This window comes from Salvelinus fontinalis, chromosome 11 (genome assembly GCF_029448725.1).
Source record: "Salvelinus fontinalis isolate EN_2023a chromosome 11, ASM2944872v1, whole genome shotgun sequence".
In the NCBI taxonomy this organism is placed as follows: domain Eukaryota; kingdom Metazoa; phylum Chordata; class Actinopteri; order Salmoniformes; family Salmonidae; genus Salvelinus; species Salvelinus fontinalis.
The window spans coordinates 59,398,155-59,417,529 of record NC_074675.1 but is presented as its reverse complement, the minus strand read 5'-3'; the positions used below and the strand labels follow the sequence as shown (position 1 = coordinate 59,417,529).

At 44.3% G+C, this 19,375-nt stretch overlaps 1 protein-coding gene across 3 annotated transcripts in view; it reads right to left on the bottom strand.

Annotated features, from left to right (window-relative positions):
• LOC129866022 (zinc finger CW-type PWWP domain protein 1-like) overlaps nt 1-19,126 on the bottom strand; it is a 72,061-nt gene extending 52,935 nt beyond the window's left edge. For all 3 annotated transcript variants that reach the window (XM_055939159.1, XM_055939158.1, XM_055939157.1), the window contains exons 1-3: nt 18,941-19,126; nt 18,053-18,561; nt 9,418-9,499 (exon numbers count right to left, since the gene is read on the bottom strand). In XM_055939159.1, coding sequence (XP_055795134.1) covers nt 9,418-9,499; nt 18,053-18,561; nt 18,941-18,956 — 607 coding nt within the window. In that variant the 5' untranslated portion in view covers nt 18,957-19,126. The remainder of the gene's footprint in view (nt 1-9,417; nt 9,500-18,052; nt 18,562-18,940) is intronic.
• Between the last annotated feature and the right edge of the window lie 249 nt (nt 19,127-19,375).

The window sequence follows — 19,375 nt, the reverse complement described above, 5'->3', positions numbered from 1 at the left end:
TACATACACTTATGTTGGAGTCATTAAAACTCGTTTTTCAACCACTCCACAAATTTCTTGTTAACAAACTATAGTTTTGGCAAGTCGGTTAGGACATCTACTTTGTGCATGACACAAGTCATTTTTCCAACAATTGTTTACAGACAGATTATTTCACTTATAATTCACTGTATCACAATTCCAGTGGGTCAGAAGTTTACATACACTAAGTTGACTGTGCCTTTAAACAGCTTGGGAAAATTCCAGAAAATTATGTCATGGCTTTAGAAGCTTCTGATAGGCTAATTGACATAATTTGAGTGAATTGGAGGTGTACCTGTGGATGTATTTCAAGGCCTACCTTCAAACTCAGTGCCCCTTTGCTTGACGTCATGGGAAAATCAGAAGAAATCAGCCAAGACCTCAGAAAAACAATTGTAGACCTCCACAAGTCTGGTTCATCCTTGGGAGCAATTTCCAAATGCCTGAAGGTTCATCTGTACAAACAATAGTACGCAAGTATAAACACCATGGGACCACACAGCCGTCATACCGCTCAGGAAGGAGACGCGTTCTGTCTCCTAGAGATTAACGTACTTTGGTGCGAAAAGTGCAAATCAATACCAGAAAAACAGCAAAGGACCTTGTGACGATGCTGGAGGAAACAGGTACAAAAGTATCTATATCCACAGTAAAACAAGTCCTATATCGACATAATCTGAAAGGCTGCTCAGCAAGAAAGAAACCACTGCTCCAAAAGCTCCAAACCGCCATAAAAATGACAGACTACGGTTTGCAACTGCACATGGGGACAAAGATCGTACTCTTTGGAGAAATGTCCTCTGATCTGATGAAACAAAAATAGAACTGTTTGGCCATGATGACAATCGTTAAGTTCGGAGCGAAAAGGGGGAGGCTTACAAGCCGAAGAACACCATCCCAACCGTGAAGCAAAGGGGTTGGCAGCATCATGTTGTGGGGGTGCTTTGCTGCAGGAGGGACTGGTGCACTTCACAAAATAGATGGCATCATGAGGAGGAAAAGTATGTTGATATATTGAAGCAACGTCTCAAGACATCAGTCGGGAAGTTAAAGCTTGGTCGCAAATGGGTCTTCCAAATGGACAATGACCACAAACATACTTCCAAAGTTGTGGCAAAATGGCTTAAGGACAACAAAGTCAAGGTATTTGAGTGTCCATCACAAAGCCCTGAGCTCAATCGTATAGAAAATGTGTGGGCAGAACTGAAAAAGCACGTGAGAGCAAGGAGGCCTACAAACCTGACTCAGTTACACCAGTTCTGTCAGGAGGAATGGGCCAAAATTCACCCAACTTTTTGTGGGAAGCTTGTGGAAGGCTACCCGAAGCATTTGACCCAAGTTAAACAATTTAAAGGCAATGCTACCAAATACTAATTGAGTGTATGTAAACTTCTGAGCCACTAGGAATGTGATGAAATAAATAAAAGCTGAAATAAATAATTCTCTCTACTATTATTCTGACATTTCACATTCTTAAAATAAAGTAGTGATCCAAACTGACCTAAGACAGGGAATTTGTACTTGGATTAAATGTCAGGAATTGTGAAAAACTGAGTTTAAATGTATTTAGATAAGGTGTACAGTACGTAAACTTCCGACTTCAACTGTATATACTGTCTGTAAACAATTGTTGGAAAAATGAATTGCATCATGCACAAAGTAGATGTCCTAACCGACTTGCCAAAACTATAGTTTGTTAACAACAAATTTGTGGAGTGGTTGAGAAACGAGTTTTAATGACTCCAACATAAGTGTATGTAAACTTCCGACTTCAACTGTAACGAGAATAAATATATAAACAGTGAAAGAATATAATGAGTGAAAGAATATAATGATTGAAAGAATATAATGAGTGAAAGAATGCACGAGCAGAAGATGAAGTGGTATTAGTTAGTTACCAGGACAGTTGATGTGGTTGTGTTACCCACCCAGACAGTTGATGTGGTTGTGTTAGTTACCCAGACAGTTGATGTGGTTGTGTTAGTTACCCAGACAGTTGATGTGGTTGTGTTACCCACCCAGACAGTTGATGTGGTTGTGTTAGTTACCCAGACAGTTGATGTGGTTGTGTTAGTTACCCAGACAGTTGATGTGGTTGTGTTAGTTACCCAGACAGTTGATGTGGTTGTGTTACCCACCAAGACAGTTGATGTGGTTGTGTTAGTTACCCAGACAGTTGATGTGGTTGTGTTACCCACCCAGACAGTTGATGTGGTTGTGTTAGTTACCCACCCAGACAGTTGATGTGGTTGTGTTAGTTACCCAGACAGTTGATGTGGTTGTGTTAGTTACCCAGACAGTTGATGTGGTTGTGTTAGTTACCCAGACAGTTGATGTGGTTGTGTTAGTTACCCAGACAGTTGATGTGGTTGTGTTAGTTACCCAGACAGTTGATGTGGTTGTGTTAGTTACCCACCCAGACAGTTGATGTGGTTGTGTTAGTTACCCACCCAGACAGTTGATGTGGTTGTGTTAGTTACCCACCCAGACAGTTGATGTGGTTGTGTTAGTTACCCACCCAGACAGTTGATGTGGTTGTGTTAGTTACCCAGACAGTTGATGTGGTTGTGTTAGTTACCCAGACAGTTGATGTGGTTGTGTTAGTTACCCAGACAGTTGATGTGGTTGTGTTAGTTACCCACCCAGACAGTTGATGTGGTTGTGTTAGTTACCCAGACAGTTGATGTGGTAGTGTTAGTTAGTTACCCAGACAGTTGATGTGGTAGTGTTAGTTAGTTACCCAGACAGTTGATGTGGTAGTGTTAGTTAGTTACCCAGACAGTTGATGTGGTAGTGTTAGTTACCCAGACAGTTGATGTGGTAGTGTTAGTTAGTTACCCAGACAGTTGATGTGGTAGTGTTAGTTACCCAGACAGTTGATGTGGTTGTGTTACCCACCCAGACAGTTGATGTGGTTGTGTTAGTTACCCAGACAGTTGATGTGGTAGTGTTAGTTAGTTACCCAGACAGTTGATGTGGTAGTGTTAGTTACCCAGACAGTTGATGTGGTTGTGTTACCCACCCAGACAGTTGATGTGGTTGTGTTAGTTACCCAGACAGTTGATGTGGTAGTGTTAGTTAGTTACCCAGACAGTTGATGTGGTAGTGTTAGTTACCCAGACAGTTGATGTGGTTGTGTTACCCACCCAGACAGTTGATGTGGTTGTGTTAGTTACCCAGACAGTTGATGTGGTTGTGTTAGTTACCCAGACAGTTGATGTGGTTGTGTTAGTTACCCAGACAGTTGATGTGGTTGTGTTAGTTACCCAGACAGTTGATGTGGTTGTGTTAGTTACCCAGACAGTTGATGTGGTTGTGTTAGTTACCCACCCAGACAGTTGATGTGGTTGTGTTAGTTACCCACCCAGACAGTTGATGTGGTTGTGTTAGTTACCCAGACAGTTGATGTGGTTGTGTTAGTTACCCAGACAGTTGATGTGGTTGTGTTAGTTACCCACCCAGACAGTTGATGTGGTTGTGTTAGTTACCCAGACAGTTGATGTGGTTGTGTTAGTTACCCAGACAGTTGATGTGGTTGTGTTAGTTACCCAGACAGTTGATGTGGTTGTGTTAGTTACCCACCCAGACAGTTGATGTGGTTGTGTTAGTTACCCACCCAGACAGTTGATGTGGTTGTGTTAGTTACCCACCCAGACAGTTGATGTGGTTGTGTTAGTTACCCACCCAGACAGTTGATGTGGTTGTGTTAGTTACCCACCCAGACAGTTGATGTGGTTGTGTTAGTTACCCACCCAGACAGTTGATGTGGTTGTGTTAGTTACCCACCCAGACAGTTGATGTGGTTGTGTTAGTTACCCAGACAGTTGATGTGGTTGTGTTAGTTACCCAGACAGTTGATGTGGTTGTGTTAGTTACCCACCCAGACAGTTGATGTGGTTGTGTTAGTTACCCAGACAGTTGATGTGGTTGTGTTAGTTACCCAGACAGTTGATGTGGTTGTGTTAGTTACCCAGACAGTTGATGTGGTTGTGTTAGTTACCCAGACAGTTGATGTGGTTGTGTTAGTTACCCACCCAGACAGTTGATGTGGTTGTGTTAGTTACCCACCCAGACAGTTGATGTGGTTGTGTTAGTTACCCACCCAGACAGTTGATGTGGTTGTGTTACCCACCCAGACAGTTGATGTGGTTGTGTTACCCACCCAGACAGTTGATGTGGTTGTGTTAGTTACCCAGACAGTTGATGTGGTTGTGTTAGTTACCCAGACAGTTGATGTGGTTGTGTTAGTTACCCACCCAGACAGTTGATGTGGTTGTGGTTGTGTTAGTTAGTTACCCAGACAGTTGATGTGGTTGTGTTACCCACCCAGACAGTTGATGTGGTTGTGTTAGTTACCCAGACAGTTGATGTGGTTGTGTTACCCACCCAGACAGTTGATGTGGTTGTGTTAGTTACCCAGACAGTTGATGTGGTTGTGTTAGTTAGTTACCCACCCAGACAGTTGATGTGGTTGTGGTTGTGTTAGTTAGTTACCCAGACAGTTGATGTGGTTGTGTTACCCACCCAGACAGTTGATGTGGTTGTGTTAGTTACCCAGACAGTTGATGTGGTTGTGTTACCCACCCAGACAGTTGATGTGGTTGTGTTAGTTACCCAGACAGTTGATGTGGTTGTGTTAGTTAGTTACCCAGACAGTTGATGTGGTTGTGTTAGTTACCCAGACAGTTGATGTGGTAGTGTTAGTTACCCACCCAGACAGTTGATGTGGTTGTGTTAGTTACCCAGACAGTTGATGTGGTTGTGTTAGTTACCCAGACAGTTGATGTGGTTGTGTTAGTTACCCAGACAGTTGATGTGGTTGTGGTTGTGTTAGTTAGTTACCCAGACAGTTGATGTGGTTGTGTTAGTTAGTTACCCAGACAGTTGATGTGGTTGTGTTACCCACCCAGACAGTTGATGTGGTTGTGTTACCCACCCAGACAGTTGATGTGGTTGTGTTAGTTACCCAGACAGTTGATGTGGTTGTGTTAGTTACCCAGACAGTTGATGTGGTAGTGTTAGTTACCCAGACAGTTGATGTGGTAGTGTTAGTTACCCAGACAGTTGATGTGGTTGTGTTACCCACCCAGACAGTTGATGTGGTAGTGTTAGTTACCCAGACAGTTGATGTGGTTGTGTTACCCACCCAGACAGTTGATGTGGTTGTGTTAGTTACCCAGACAGTTGATGTGGTTGTGTTAGTTACCCAGACAGTTGATGTGGTTGTGTTAGTTACCCACCCAGACAGTTGATGTGGTTGTGGTTGTGTTAGTTAGTTACCCAGACAGTTGATGTGGTTGTGTTAGTTACCCAGACAGTTGATGTGGTTGTGTTAGTTACCCAGACAGTTGATGTGGTTGTGTTAGTTACCCAGACAGTTGATGTGGTAGTGTTAGTTAGTTACCCAGACAGTTGATGTGGTAGTGTTAGTTACCCAGACAGTTGATGTGGTTGTGTTACCCACCCAGACAGTTGATGTGGTTGTGTTAGTTACCCAGACAGTTGATGTGGTAGTGTTAGTTAGTTACCCAGACAGTTGATGTGGTAGTGTTAGTTACCCAGACAGTTGATGTGGTTGTGTTACCCACCCAGACAGTTGATGTGGTTGTGTTAGTTACCCAGACAGTTGATGTGGTTGTGTTAGTTACCCAGACAGTTGATGTGGTTGTGTTAGTTACCCAGACAGTTGATGTGGTTGTGTTAGTTACCCAGACAGTTGATGTGGTTGTGTTAGTTACCCACCCAGACAGTTGATGTGGTTGTGGTTGTGTTAGTTAGTTACCCAGACAGTTGATGTGGTTGTGTTACCCACCCAGACAGTTGATGTGGTTGTGTTAGTTACCCAGACAGTTGATGTGGTTGTGTTAGTTACCCAGACAGTTGATGTGGTTGTGGTTGTGTTAGTTACCCACCCAGACAGTTAATGTGGTTGTGTTAGTTAGTTACCCACCCAGACAGTTGATGTGGTTGTGTTAGTTACCCACCCAGACAGTTGATGTGGTTGTGTTACCCACCCAGACAGTTGATGTGGTTGTGTTAGTTACCCAGACAGTTGATGTGGTTGTGTTAGTTACCCAGACAGTTGATGTGGTTGTGTTAGTTACCCAGACAGTTGATGTGGTTGTGTTAGTTACCCACCCAGACAGTTGATGTGGTAGTGTTAGTTACCCAGACAGTTGATGTGGTTGTGTTAGTTACCCACCCAGACAGTTGATGTGGTTGTGTTAGTTACCCACCCAGACAGTTGATGTGGTTGTGTTACCCACCCAGACAGTTGATGTGGTTGTGTTAGTTACCCACCCAGACAGTTGATGTGGTTGTGTTAGTTACCCACCCAGACAGTTGATGTGGTTGTGTTAGTTACCCAGACAGTTGATGTGGTTGTGTTAGTTACCCAGACAGTTGATGTGGTTGTGTTAGTTACCCACCCAGACAGTTAATGTGGTTGTGGTTGTGTTAGTTAGTTACCCAGACAGTTGATGTGGTTGTGTTAGTTACCCAGACAGTTGATGTGGTTGTGTTAGTTACCCAGACAGTTGATGTGGTTGTGTTACCCACCCAGACAGTTGATGTGGTTGTGGTTGTGTTAGTTAGTTACCCAGACAGTTGATGTAGTTGTGTTAGTTACCCAGACAGTTGATGTGGTTGTGTTAGTTACCCAGACAGTTGATGTGGTAGTGTTAGTTACCCAGACAGTTGATGTGGTTGTGTTAGTTACCCAGACAGTTGATGTGGTAGTGTTAGTTAGTTACCCAGACAGTTGATGTGGTAGTGTTAGTTAGTTACCCAGACAGTTGATGTGGTTGTGTTAGTTACCCAGACAGTTGATGTGGTTGTGTTAGTTACCCAGACAGTTGATGTGGTAGTGTTAGTTAGTTACCCAGACAGTTGATGTGGTAGTGTTAGTTAGTTACCCAGACAGTTGATGTGGTAGTGTTAGTTAGTTACCCAGACAGTTGATGTGGTAGTGTTAGTTAGTTACCCAGACAGTTGATGTGGTAGTGTTAGTTAGTTACCCAGACAGTTGATGTGGTAGTGTTAGTTACCCAGACAGTTGATGTGGTTGTGTTAGTTACCCAGACAGTTGATGTGGTAGTGTTAGTTAGTTACCCAGACAGTTGATGTGGTAGTGTTAGTTAGTTACCCAGACAGTTGATGTGGTAGTGTTAGTTAGTTACCCAGACAGTTGATGTGGTAGTGTTAGTTAGTTACCCAGACAGTTGATGTGGTAGTGTTAGTTAGTTACCCAGACAGTTGATGTGGTTGTGTTAGTTACCCAGACAGTTGATGTGGTTGTGTTACCCACCCAGACAGTTGATGTGGTAGTGTTAGTTACCCAGACAGTTGATGTGGTTGTGTTAGTTACCCAGACAGTTGATGTGGTAGTGTTAGTTAGTTACCCAGACAGTTGATGTGGTAGTGTTAGTTAGTTACCCAGACAGTTGATGTGGTTGTGTTAGTTACCCAGACAGTTGATGTGGTTGTGTTACCCACCCAGACAGTTGATGTGGTTGTGGTTGTGTTAGTTAGTTACCCAGACAGTTGATGTAGTTGTGTTAGTTACCCAGACAGTTGATGTGGTTGTGTTAGTTACCCAGACAGTTGATGTGGTAGTGTTAGTTAGTTACCCAGACAGTTGATGTGGTTGTGTTAGTTAGTTACCCAGACAGTTGATGTGGTTGTGTTAGTTACCCAGACAGTTGATGTGGTAGTGTTAGTTACCCAGACAGTTGATGTGGTAGTGTTAGTTACCCAGACAGTTGATGTGGTAGTGTTAGTTACCCAGACAGTTGATGTGGTTGTGTTAGTTAGTTACCCAGACAGTTGATGTGGTAGTGTTAGTTACCCAGACAGTTGATGTGGTTGTGTTAGTTAGTTACCCAGACAGTTGATGTGGTAGTGTTAGTTACCCAGACAGTTGATGTGGTTGTGTTAGTTACCCAGACAGTTGATGTGGTAGTGTTAGTTAGTTACCCAGACAGTTGATGTGGTTGTGTTAGTTACCCAGACAGTTGATGTGGTTGTGTTAGTTACCCAGACAGTTGATGTGGTTGTGTTAGTTACCCAGACAGTTGATGTGGTTGTGTTACCCACCCAGACAGTTGATGTGGTTGTGTTAGTTAGTTACCCAGACAGTTGATGTGGTAGTGTTAGTTAGTTACCCAGACAGTTGATGTGGTAGTGTTAGTTAGTTACCCAGACAGTTGATGTGGTTGTGGTTGTGTTAGTTAGTTACCCAGACAGTTGATGTGGTTGTGTTAGTTAGTTACCCAGACAGTTGATGTGGTTGTGTTACCCACCCAGACAGTTGATGTGGTTGTGTTAGTTAGTTACCCAGACAGTTGATGTGGTTGTGTTAGTTACCCACCCAGACAGTTGATGTGGTTGTGTTAGTTACCCAGACAGTTGATGTGGTTGTGTTAGTTACCCAGACAGTTGATGTGGTTGTGTTACCCACCCAGACAGTTGATGTGGTTGTGTTAGTTACCCAGACAGTTGATGTGGTAGTGTTAGTTAGTTACCCAGACAGTTGATGTGGTTGTGTTAGTTACCCAGACAGTTGATGTGGTTGTGGTTGTGGTAGTGGTAGTGTTAGTTAGTTACCCACCCAGACAGTTGATGTGGTTGTGTTAGTTACCCAGACAGTTGATGTGGTTGTGGTTGTGGTAGTGGTAGTGTTAGTTAGTTACCCACCCAGACAGTTGATGTGGTTGTGTTAGTTACCCAGACAGTTGATGTGGTTGTGTTAGTTACCCAGACAGTTGATGTGGTTGTGGTAGTGTTAGTTAGTTACCCACCCAGACAGTTGATGTGGTTGTGTTAGTTACCCACCCAGACAGTTGATGTGGTAGTGTTAGTTAGTTACCCACCCAGACAGTTGATGTGGTTGTGGTAGTGTTAGTTAGTTACCCACCCAGACAGTTGATGTGGTTGTGGTAGTGTTAGTTAGTTACCCACCCAGACAGTTGATGTGGTTGTGGTAGTGTTAGTTAGTTACCCACCCAGACAGTTGATGTGGTTGTGTTAGTTACCCAGACAGTTGATGTGGTTGTGTTAGTTACCCACCCAGACAGTTGATGTGGTTGTGGTAGTGTTAGTTACCCAGACAGTTGATGTGGTTGTGGTTGTGTTAGTTAGTTACCCACCCAGACAGTTGATGTGGTTGTGTTAGTTACCCACCCAGACAGTTGATGTGGTTGTGGTAGTGTTAGTTAGTTACCCACCCAGACAGTTGATGTGGTAGTGTTAGTTACCCAGACAGTTGATGTGGTAGTGTTAGTTACCCAGACAGTTGATGTGGTAGTGTTAGTTACCCACCAAGACAGTTGATGTGGTAGTGTTAGTTAGTTACCCACCCAGACAGTTGATGTGGTTGTGGTAGTGTTAGTTACCCACCCAGACAGTTGTCTACAGGTGTCTCCAGAGCCGTAGCACTATCAAATATATCCTCATACTGACTGTCTGTTAGAGGGAGCACCTGGAGGGAGGAGAGAGAGAACTTTACAGGTTTGGTGCACTGATTAATAAGTGAGTGCATATGCTCATCGTCATGGTAATCCTAACAAATGCTAAGCTAACAGGCTTCTACATAGGCATGCTAATGCCAACTGATTTTAATGGGCAGAACTGTGATCAATTGTGTGCATCCTCAACTCATAGAGGAGAGAGAGTGAAAAAAAGATGGGACAGGAGGGAGAGAGAAAGGGAAGTAGAGAGAGAGAGGCCAGGGAGAAAGAGGGAGGGCCATCATGTTTCCAAGATGGCGTAGCAGTCGGACGTGTGTTTGTCTTGTCTTGTCCCGTCTTGTCCCGCGTAAATAGTCCTTGTATTTTTTGTATACATTTCGTATATATTTTAATTTCACTTTCCATCTTGGAACTGAATATACATTCCCGCAACCCGCCTCACCCAATGTGGTACGGATCTGCTATTTTTTATACTTTAGAACCGTAACCCCAATCAGAAGCTAGCCAGATAACTAGCTACTAGCTAGTAGTCAGTTAGCCACTGCTGCGGTCTTCACCCTTAACTCGGACACCAGCCAGCTTCAGCTCGGGCCAATACCTGCCAGTCTGCAGGCGCGATATCAACCCAGAGAATATAGGACTGCTTTTTCTCTACCACATCACCGGATTCCTGACGCAAGCTCTGGACAATTACACCGGATCATCGTCGCTAGCTAGCTGCAACCAAGTGGCTACTACTGGCTAATACCTCTGTCCCGAAACAAGCACCAGTTAGCCTTGAGCTAGCCTCGAGCTAGGCCCATCTGCCGGCTAGCCGAAGAGGTCTACCAGCGAATTCTTGGGCTACAATACCTCTTTTGCCAATTGGACTGGACCCTTTATTGCCGACACGGAGCCCCGCCGATCCATCACGACTGGTCTGCCGACGTAATTGTCCGAGGTGGTTTCAACAGGCTTTTCCATTGCGACGTTTCTGAATACCCATCTGCTAATTATTAGCTGTCTTATCGGCTGCTATCTAAATAAATATACCGGACAATTTTTTTTTTCTTTTTTCCTGGGTCACTATATCTATTTTGCCAATTGGATCGATCCCCTCTACCACACGGAACCCCACTAATCTACCGACGGAAACGAACGAGGTGACAAAAAAATAATAATAATAAAAAATAAACAGACCTCCATCCTATGTTATCTTGCTACCGATAGCCAGCTACCCGGCCAGCTGTCTGGATCGCCGTGACCCCAACCAACCTCTACTCACTGGACCCTTATGATCACTCGATTAAGCATGCCTCTCCTTAATGTAAATATGCCTTGTCCATTGCTGTTCTGGTTAGTGTTTATTGGCTTATTTCACTGTAGAGCCTCTAGCCCTGCTCACTATATATCCAACCTCTCAGTTCCACCACCCACATATGCGATGACATCACCTGGTTTCAATGATGTTTCTAGAGACTATATCTCTCTCATCATCACCCATTACCTAGGTTTACCTCCACTGTATTCACATCCTACCATACCTTTGTCTGTACATTATTCCTTGAAGCTATTTTATCGCCCCCAGAAACTTCCTTTTACTCTCTGTTCTAGACGTTCTAAACGACCAATTCTCATAGCTTTTAGCCGTACCCTTATCCTACTCCTCCTCTGTTCCTCTGGTGATGTAGAGGTGAATCCAGGCCCTGCAGTACCTAGCTCCACTCCTATTCCCCAGGCGCTCTCTTTTGATGACTTCTGTAACCGTAAAAGCCTTGGTTTCATGCATGTTAACATTAGAAGCCTCCTCCCTAAGTTTGTTTTGTTCACTGCTTTAGCACACTCTGCCAACCCAGATGTTTTAGCCGTGTCTTAATCCTGGCTTAGGAAGACCACCAAAAATTCTGACATTTTCATCCCTAACTACAAGATTTTCAGACAAGATAGAACGGCCAAAGGGGGCGGTGTTGCAATCTACTGCAAGGATTGCCTGCAGAGTTCTGTTTTACTATCCAGGTCTGTTCCGAAACAATTTGAACTCCTACTTTTAAAAATCCACCTCTCTAAAAACAAGTCTCTCACTGTTGCCGCCTGCTATAGACCACCCTCTGCCCCAGCTGTGCTCTGGACACCATATGTGAACTGATTGCCCCCCATCTATCTTCAGAGCTCGTGCTGCTAGGCGACCTAAATTGGAACATGCTTAACACCCCAGCCATCCTACAATCTGAGCTTGATGCCCTCAATCTCACACAAATTATCAATGAACCTACCAGATATCACCCCAATTCCGTAAACACGGGTACCCTCATAGACATCATCCTAACCAACTTGCCCTCCAAATACACCTCTGCTGTTTTCAACCAAGATCTCAGCGATCACTGCCTCATTGCCTGTATCCGTAATGGGTCAGCGATCAAACGACCTCCACTCATCACTGTCAAACGCTCCCTGAAACACTTCAGCGAGCAGGCCTTTCTAATCATTACATTTACATTTAAGTCATTTAGCAGACGCTCTTATCCAGAGCGACTTACAAATTGGTGCATTCACCTCATGACATCCAGTGGAACAGCCACTTTACAATAGTGCATCTAAATCTTTTAAGGGGGGGGGGGGGGGGGGGGTCAGAAGGATTGCTTTATCCTATCCTAGGTATTCCTTAAAGAGGTGGGGTTTCAGGTGTCTCCGGAAGGTGGTGATTGACTCCGCTGTCCTGGCGTCGTGAGGGAGTTTGTTCCACCATTGGGGTGCCAGAGCAGCGAACAGTTTTATCCTAATCGACCTGGCCGAGGTATCCTGGAAGGATATTGATCTCATCCCGTCAGTAGAGGATGCCTGGATATTTTTTAAAAATGCCTTCCTCACCATCTTGAATAAGCATGCCCCATTCAAGAAATTTAGAACCAGGAACAGATATAGCCCTTGGTTCTCTCCTGACCTGACTGCCCTTAACCAACAGAAAAACATCCTATGGCGTTCTGCATTAGCATCGAACAGCCCCCGTGATATGCAACTTTTCAGGGAAGCTAGAAACCAGTATACACAGGCAGTTAGAAAAGCCAAGGCTAGCTTTTTCAAGCAGAAATTTGCTTCCTGCAACACAAACTCAAAAAAGTTCTGGGACACTGTAAAGTCCATGGAGAATAAGAACACCTCCTCCCAGCTTCCAACTGCACTGAAGATAGGAAATACTGTCACCACCGACAAATCCATTATAATTGAGAATTTCAATAAGCATTTTTCTACGGCTGGCCATGCTTTCCACCTGGCTACCCCTACCCCGGTCAACAGCACTGCCCTCCCCTCTGCTACTCGCCCAAGCCTTCCCCATTTCTCTTTCTCCCAAATACAGTCAGCTGATGTTCTGAAAGAGCTGCAAAATCTGGACCCTTACAAATCAGCCGGGCTAGATAATCTGGACCCTTTCTTTCTAAAACTATCTGCTGAAATTGTTGCCACCCCTATTACCAGCCTTTTCAACCTCTCTTTCGTGTCGTCTGAGATTCCCAAAGATTGGAAAGCAGCTGCGGTTATCCCCCTCTTCAAAGGGGGAGACACTCTTGACCCTAACAGCTACAGACCTATATCTATCCTACCCTGCCTTTCTAAGGTCCAACCATCTCGAATCCCACCATACCTTCTCCGCTATGCAATCTGGTTTCAGAGCTGGTCATGGGTGCACCTCAGCCACGCTCAAGGTCATAAACGATATCTTAACCGCTATCGATAGGAAACAGTACTGTGCAGCCATATTCATTGACCTGGCCAAGGCTTTTGACTCTGTCAATCACCACATCCTCATCGGCAGACTCGACAGCCTTGGTTTCTCTAATGATTGCCTCGCCTGGTTCACCAACTACTTCTCTGATCGAGTTCAGTGTGTCAAATCGGAGGGTCTGTTGTCCGGACCTCTGGCAGTCTCTATGGGGGTGCCACAGGGTTCAATTCTTGGACCGACTCTCTTCTCTGTATACATCAATGATGTCGCTCTTGCTGCTGGTGAGTCTCTGATCCACCTCTACGCAGACGACACTATTCTGTATACTTCTGGCCCTTCTCTTGACACTGTGTTAACAACCCTCCAGGCGAGCTTCAATGCCATACAACTCTCCTTCCGTGGCCTCCAATTGCTCTTAAATACAAGTAAAACTAAATGCATGCTCTTCAACCGATCGCTGCCTGCACCTGCCCGCCTGTCCAGCATCACTACTCTGGACGGCTCTGACTTAGAATATGTGGACAACTACAAATACCTAGGTGTCTGGTTAGACTGTAAACTCTCCTTCCAGACTCACATCAAGCATCTCCAATCCAAAGTTAAATCTAGAATCGGCTTCCTATTCCGCAACAAAGCATCCTTCACTCATGCTGCCAAACATACCCTTGTAAAACTGACCATCCTACCAATCCTCGACTTCGGTGATGTCATTTACAAAATAGCCTCCAGCACTCTACTCAATAAATTGGATGCAGTCTATCACAGTGCCATCCGTTTTGTCACCAAAGCCCCATATACTACCCACCACTGCGACCTGTACGCTCTCGTTGGCTGGCCCTCGCTTCACACTCGTCGCCAAACCCACTGGCTCCAGGGCATCTACAAGACCCTGCTAGGTAAAGTCCCCCCTTATCTCAGCTCGCTGGTCACCATAGCAACGCCCACCCGTAGCACGCGCTCCAGCAGGTATATCTCTCTGGTCACCCCCAAAATCAATTCTTCCTTTGGCCGCCTCTCCTTCCAGTTCTCTGCTGCCAATGACTGGAACGAACTACAAAAATCTCTGAAACTGGAAACACTTATCTCCCTCACTAGCTTTAAGCACCAGCTGTCAGAGCAGCTCATAGATTACTGCACCTGTACATAGCCCATCTATAATTTAGCCCAAACAACTACCTCTTTACCTACTGTATTTATTTATTTTGCTCCTTTGCACCCCATTATTTCTATCTCTACTTTGCACCTTCTTCCACTGCAAACCAACCATTCCAGTGTTATTTTTTACTTGCTATATTGTATTTACTTCGCCACCATGGCCTTTTTATATTTTTATTTATTTATATATATTTTGTTTGCCTTCACCTCCCTTATCTCACCTCACTTGCTCATATTGTATATAGACTTATTTTTCACTGTATTATTGACTGTATGTTTGTTTTACTCCATGTGTAACTATGTGTTGTTGTATGTGTCGAACTGCTTTGCTTTATCTTGGCCAGGTCGCAATTGTAAATGAGAACGTGTTCTCAATTTGCCTACCTGGTTAAATAAAGGTGAAATAAAAAAATAAAAATAAAAATCAAATAATTGGCATATACACTATCGTTCAAAAGTTTGGAGTCACTTAGAATTGTCCTTGTTTTTGAAAGAAAAGCTAATATTTTGTCCATTAAAATAACATCAAACTGATCAGAAATACAGCGTAGACATTGTTAATGTTGTAATTGACTATTGTAGCTGGAAACGGCTGATTTTGAATGGAACAAGCCTACCAGACGAGCTAAATCACTTCTATGCTCGCTTCGAGGCAAGCAATACTGAGGCATGCATGAGAGCATCAGCTGTTCCAGGCGACTGTGTGATCACGCTCTCCGTAGGCGACGTGAGTAAGTGTCTGGCAAGTGTCTTCACTGACATTTTCAACCTGTCCTGGATGAGCCTGTAATACCTACATGTTTCAAGCAGACCACCATAGTCCCTGTGCCCAAAAACATTAAGGTAACCTGCCTAAATGACTACAGACCCGTAGCACTCATGTCTGTAGACATGAAGTGCTTTGAAAGGCTGGTCATGGCTCACATCAACACCATCATCCTAGAAACCCTAGATCCACTCCAATTTACATACCACCCCAACAGATCCACAGATGATGCAATCTCTATTGCACTCCACACTGCCCTTTCCCACCTGGACAAAAGGAACACCTACGTGAGAATGCTGTTTATTGAATACAGCTCAGCGTTCAACACCATAGTGCTCAAAAAGCTCATCACTAAGCTAAGGACCCTGGGACTAAACAGCTCCCTCTGCAACTGGATCCTGGACTTCATTACGGGCCGCTCCCAGGTGGTAAGATTAGGTAACAACACACGCTGATCGTCAACACGGGGACGTATTACTACTGGCTAAGTAAGGCCTACTAACTGTATGACTACTGGCTAAGTAAGGCCTACCAGCTGTATTACTACTGGATAAGTAAGGCCTACTAACTGTATTACTACTGGCTAAGCAAGGCCTACTAACTGTATTACTACGGGCTAAGTAAGGCCTACTAACTGTATTACTACTGGCTAAGTAAGGCCTACTAACTGTATTACTACTGGCTAAGTAAGGCCTACTAACTGTATTACTACTGGCTAAGTAAGGTCCCACTAACTGTTTTACTACTGGCTAAGTAAGGTCTACTAACTGTATTACTACTGGCTAAGTAAGGCCTACCAGCTGTATTACTACTGGCTAAGTAAGGCCTACTAACTGTTTGCTACTGGCTAAGTAAGGTCTACTAACTGTATTACTACTGGCTAAGTAAGGCCTACCAGCTGTATTACTACTGGCTAAGTAAGGTCTACTAACTGTATTACTACTGGCTAAGTAAGGCCTACTAACTGTATTACTACTGGCTAAGTAAGTGTAACAGTATAACTTTAAACAGTCCCCTCGCCCCGACACGGGCGCGAACCAGGGACCCTCTGCACACATCAACAACGGTCACCCACGAAGCACGGTCGTTACCCATCGCTCCACAAAAGCCGCGGCCCTTGCAAAGCAAGGGGCAACACTACTTAAGTCTCAGAGCAAGTGACGTAACTGATTGAAATGCTACTAGCGCGTACCCGCTAACTAGCTAGCCATTTCACATCCGTTACACTCACCCCCCTTTCAACCTCCTCCTTTTTCCGCAGCAACCAATGATCCGGGTCAACAGCATCAATGTAACAGTATAACTTTACGTCGTCCCCTCGCCCCGACACGGGCGCGAACCAGGGACCCTCTGCACACATCAACAACGGTCGCCCACGAAGCATCGTTACCCATCGCTCCACAAAAGCCGCGGCCCTTGCAGAGCAAGGGGCAACACTACTTAAGTCTCAGAGCAAGTGACGTAACTGATTGAAATGCTACTAGCGCGTACCCGCTAACTAGCTAGCCATTTCACATCCGTTACATAAGGCCTACTAACTGTTTACTACTGGCTAAGTAAGGCCTACTAACTGTATTACTACTGGCTAAGTAAGGTCTACTAACTGTATTACTACTGGCTAAGTAAGGTCTACTAACTGTATTACAACTGGCTAAGTAAGGCCTACTAACTGTTTTAGTACTGGCTACATAAGGCCTACCAGCTGTATTACTACTGGCTAAGTAAGGCCTACTAACTGTATTACTACTGGCTAAGTAAGGCCTACTAACTGTTTTAGTACTGGCTACATAAGGCCTACCAGCTGTATTACTACTGGCTAAGTAAGGCCTACTAACTGTATTACTACTGGCTACATAAGGCCTACCAGCTGTATTACTACTGGCTAAGTAAGGCCTACCAGCTGTATTACTACTGGCTAAGTAAGGCCTACTAACTGTATTACTACTGCCTAAGTAAGGTCTACTAAATGTTTTACTACTGGCTAAGTAAGGCCTACCAGCTGTATTACTACTGGCAAAGTAAGGCCTACTAACTGTTTTAGTACTGGCTAAGTAAGGCCTACTAACTGTATTACTACTGGCTAAGTAAGGTCCTACTAACTGTTTTAGTACTGGCTACATAAGGCCTACCAGCTGTATTACTACTGGCTAAGTAAGGCCTACTAACTGTATTACTACTGGCTACATAAGGCCTACCAGCTGTATTACTACTGGCTAAGTAAGGTCTACTAACTGTATTACTACTGGCTAAGTAAGGCCTACTAACTGTATTACTACTGCCTAAGTAAGGTCTACTAAATGTTTTACTACTGGCTAAGTAAGGCCTACCAGCTGTATTACTACTGGCAAAGTAAGGCCTACTAACTGTTTTAGTACTGGCTAAGTAAGGCCTACTAACTGTATTACTACTGGCTAAGTAAGGTCCTACTAACTGTTTTACTACTGGCTAAGTAAGGCCTACTAACTGTATTACTACTGGCTAAGTAAGGCCTACTAACTGTATTACTACTGGCTAAGTAAGGCCTACCAGCTGTATTACTACTGGCTAAGTAAGGCCTACTAACTGTTTTAGTACTGGCTAATTAAGGTCCTACTAACTGTTTGCTACTGGCTAAGTAAGGCCTACTAACTGTATTACTACTGGCTAAGTAAGGCCTACTAACTGTTTTAGTACTGGCTACATAAGGCCTACCAGCTGTATTACTACTGGCTAAGTAAGGCCTACTAACTGTATTACTACTGGCTAAGTAAGGCCTACTAACTGTATTACTACTGGCTAAGTAAGGCCTACTAACTGTATTACTGCTGGCTAAGTAAGGCCTACTAACTGTTTTACTACTGGCTAAGTAAGGCCTACTAACTGTATTACTACTGGCTAAGTAAGGCCTACCAGCTGTATTACTTCTGGCTAAGTAAGGAACACTAACTGTATTCCACACACTACCTTCTTATTGCTCTCTGTCTCATCCCTCTGTCTCTTCTTTTTCATCTCTTTCCCTTCCTTTCTGACCTTCTCGTTCTCTTTCTTCTTTTTCACATTCATTCTCTCCTTCCCTTGATCTGTTTCCTTACTGGATTGGTCTTCCTCCTTATTTTTCTGTTTTTTATTCTCCTTCGCTCCCTCTCCTCCTCCTTTCTCTCCCTCTTTACCTTCCTGTTGTTGGGGAACCCCTTCATCGGCAGCCCTAGCTTTTTCTGTATCTGGCATCTTCTTCTTCCCTTCTTTCTTCATACATTCTCCTCTATTCTTCTCTAACCCAGATGCCTTACCCTTGCTCTCTACTCCTCTCTCTCCTTCACATGATCCTCCTGTCTTCTTTCCTACATCAATGTTTATCTCCTTATTTCCACCCCCCTCCTCTTTCCACTTATTCTCACTCTTTTTCACCTCTCCTTGTCCTGGCTTCTTCTCACGGGGCACCAGCGGGGCAAACTTCGCCTTCTCTTTCTGACCTGTGTAACGTTACCAAAGACATGTCATGATGCAGTCTGTCAACATGTCGACAAATCCAAAGCTAGCCAAGTTAGCAATGTAGTTAGATATGTAATTAACTGCTAGAAAATTAGCTAGCTAGTTACATAAAGTTAGCAACAATCCTTGACTAACTTAGCTAGCTAACGGAAAGTTACCTAGCCAAAGGACTAACGTTAACGACGTTAACGTAGCTAAACTGAAAGCTATCTAGCTGGCTCACGTTATCTTGCTAACTTTCTAACGTTAACGTTAGCTAGCAAGCAAACTAGATGCCGAATGTAGCTAATAGTTAGCTAACGGCATCTAGCTAGCTGGCTATCTATCGTCACACTGACCAAGCTAACGTTTGCTATTTACCCGCAACTGTTTCCATTTTCCTTAAGTGAGATGTATCTTTGGTGTAGCTCGCCTTTCCAGTTAAACACCGGTAAATAATCTCGTATTTTACCTACGTAGCGGTTAATTGTTGTATTATGAAAGTGTAGTGTGAGGTGGTTTTGTGTAGCCAGCTAGCACCGCAACTGTTGTCTGGTCTCGCGATGGTTTTACCGCCACTTCTGTGAGCGTTCTGTTTGGCCAGTTCCGTTCTGTGGACGTTGTCATGGGCAGTGCCCACTCTGTGGACGTTGTCATGGGCAGTGCCCACTCTGTGGACGTTGTCATGGGCAGTGCCCACTCTGTGGACGTTGTCATGGGCAGTGCCCACTCTGTGGACGTTGTCATGGGCAGTGCCCACTCTGTGGACGTTTTCATGGGCAGTGCCCACTCTGTGGACGTTGTCATGGGCAGTGC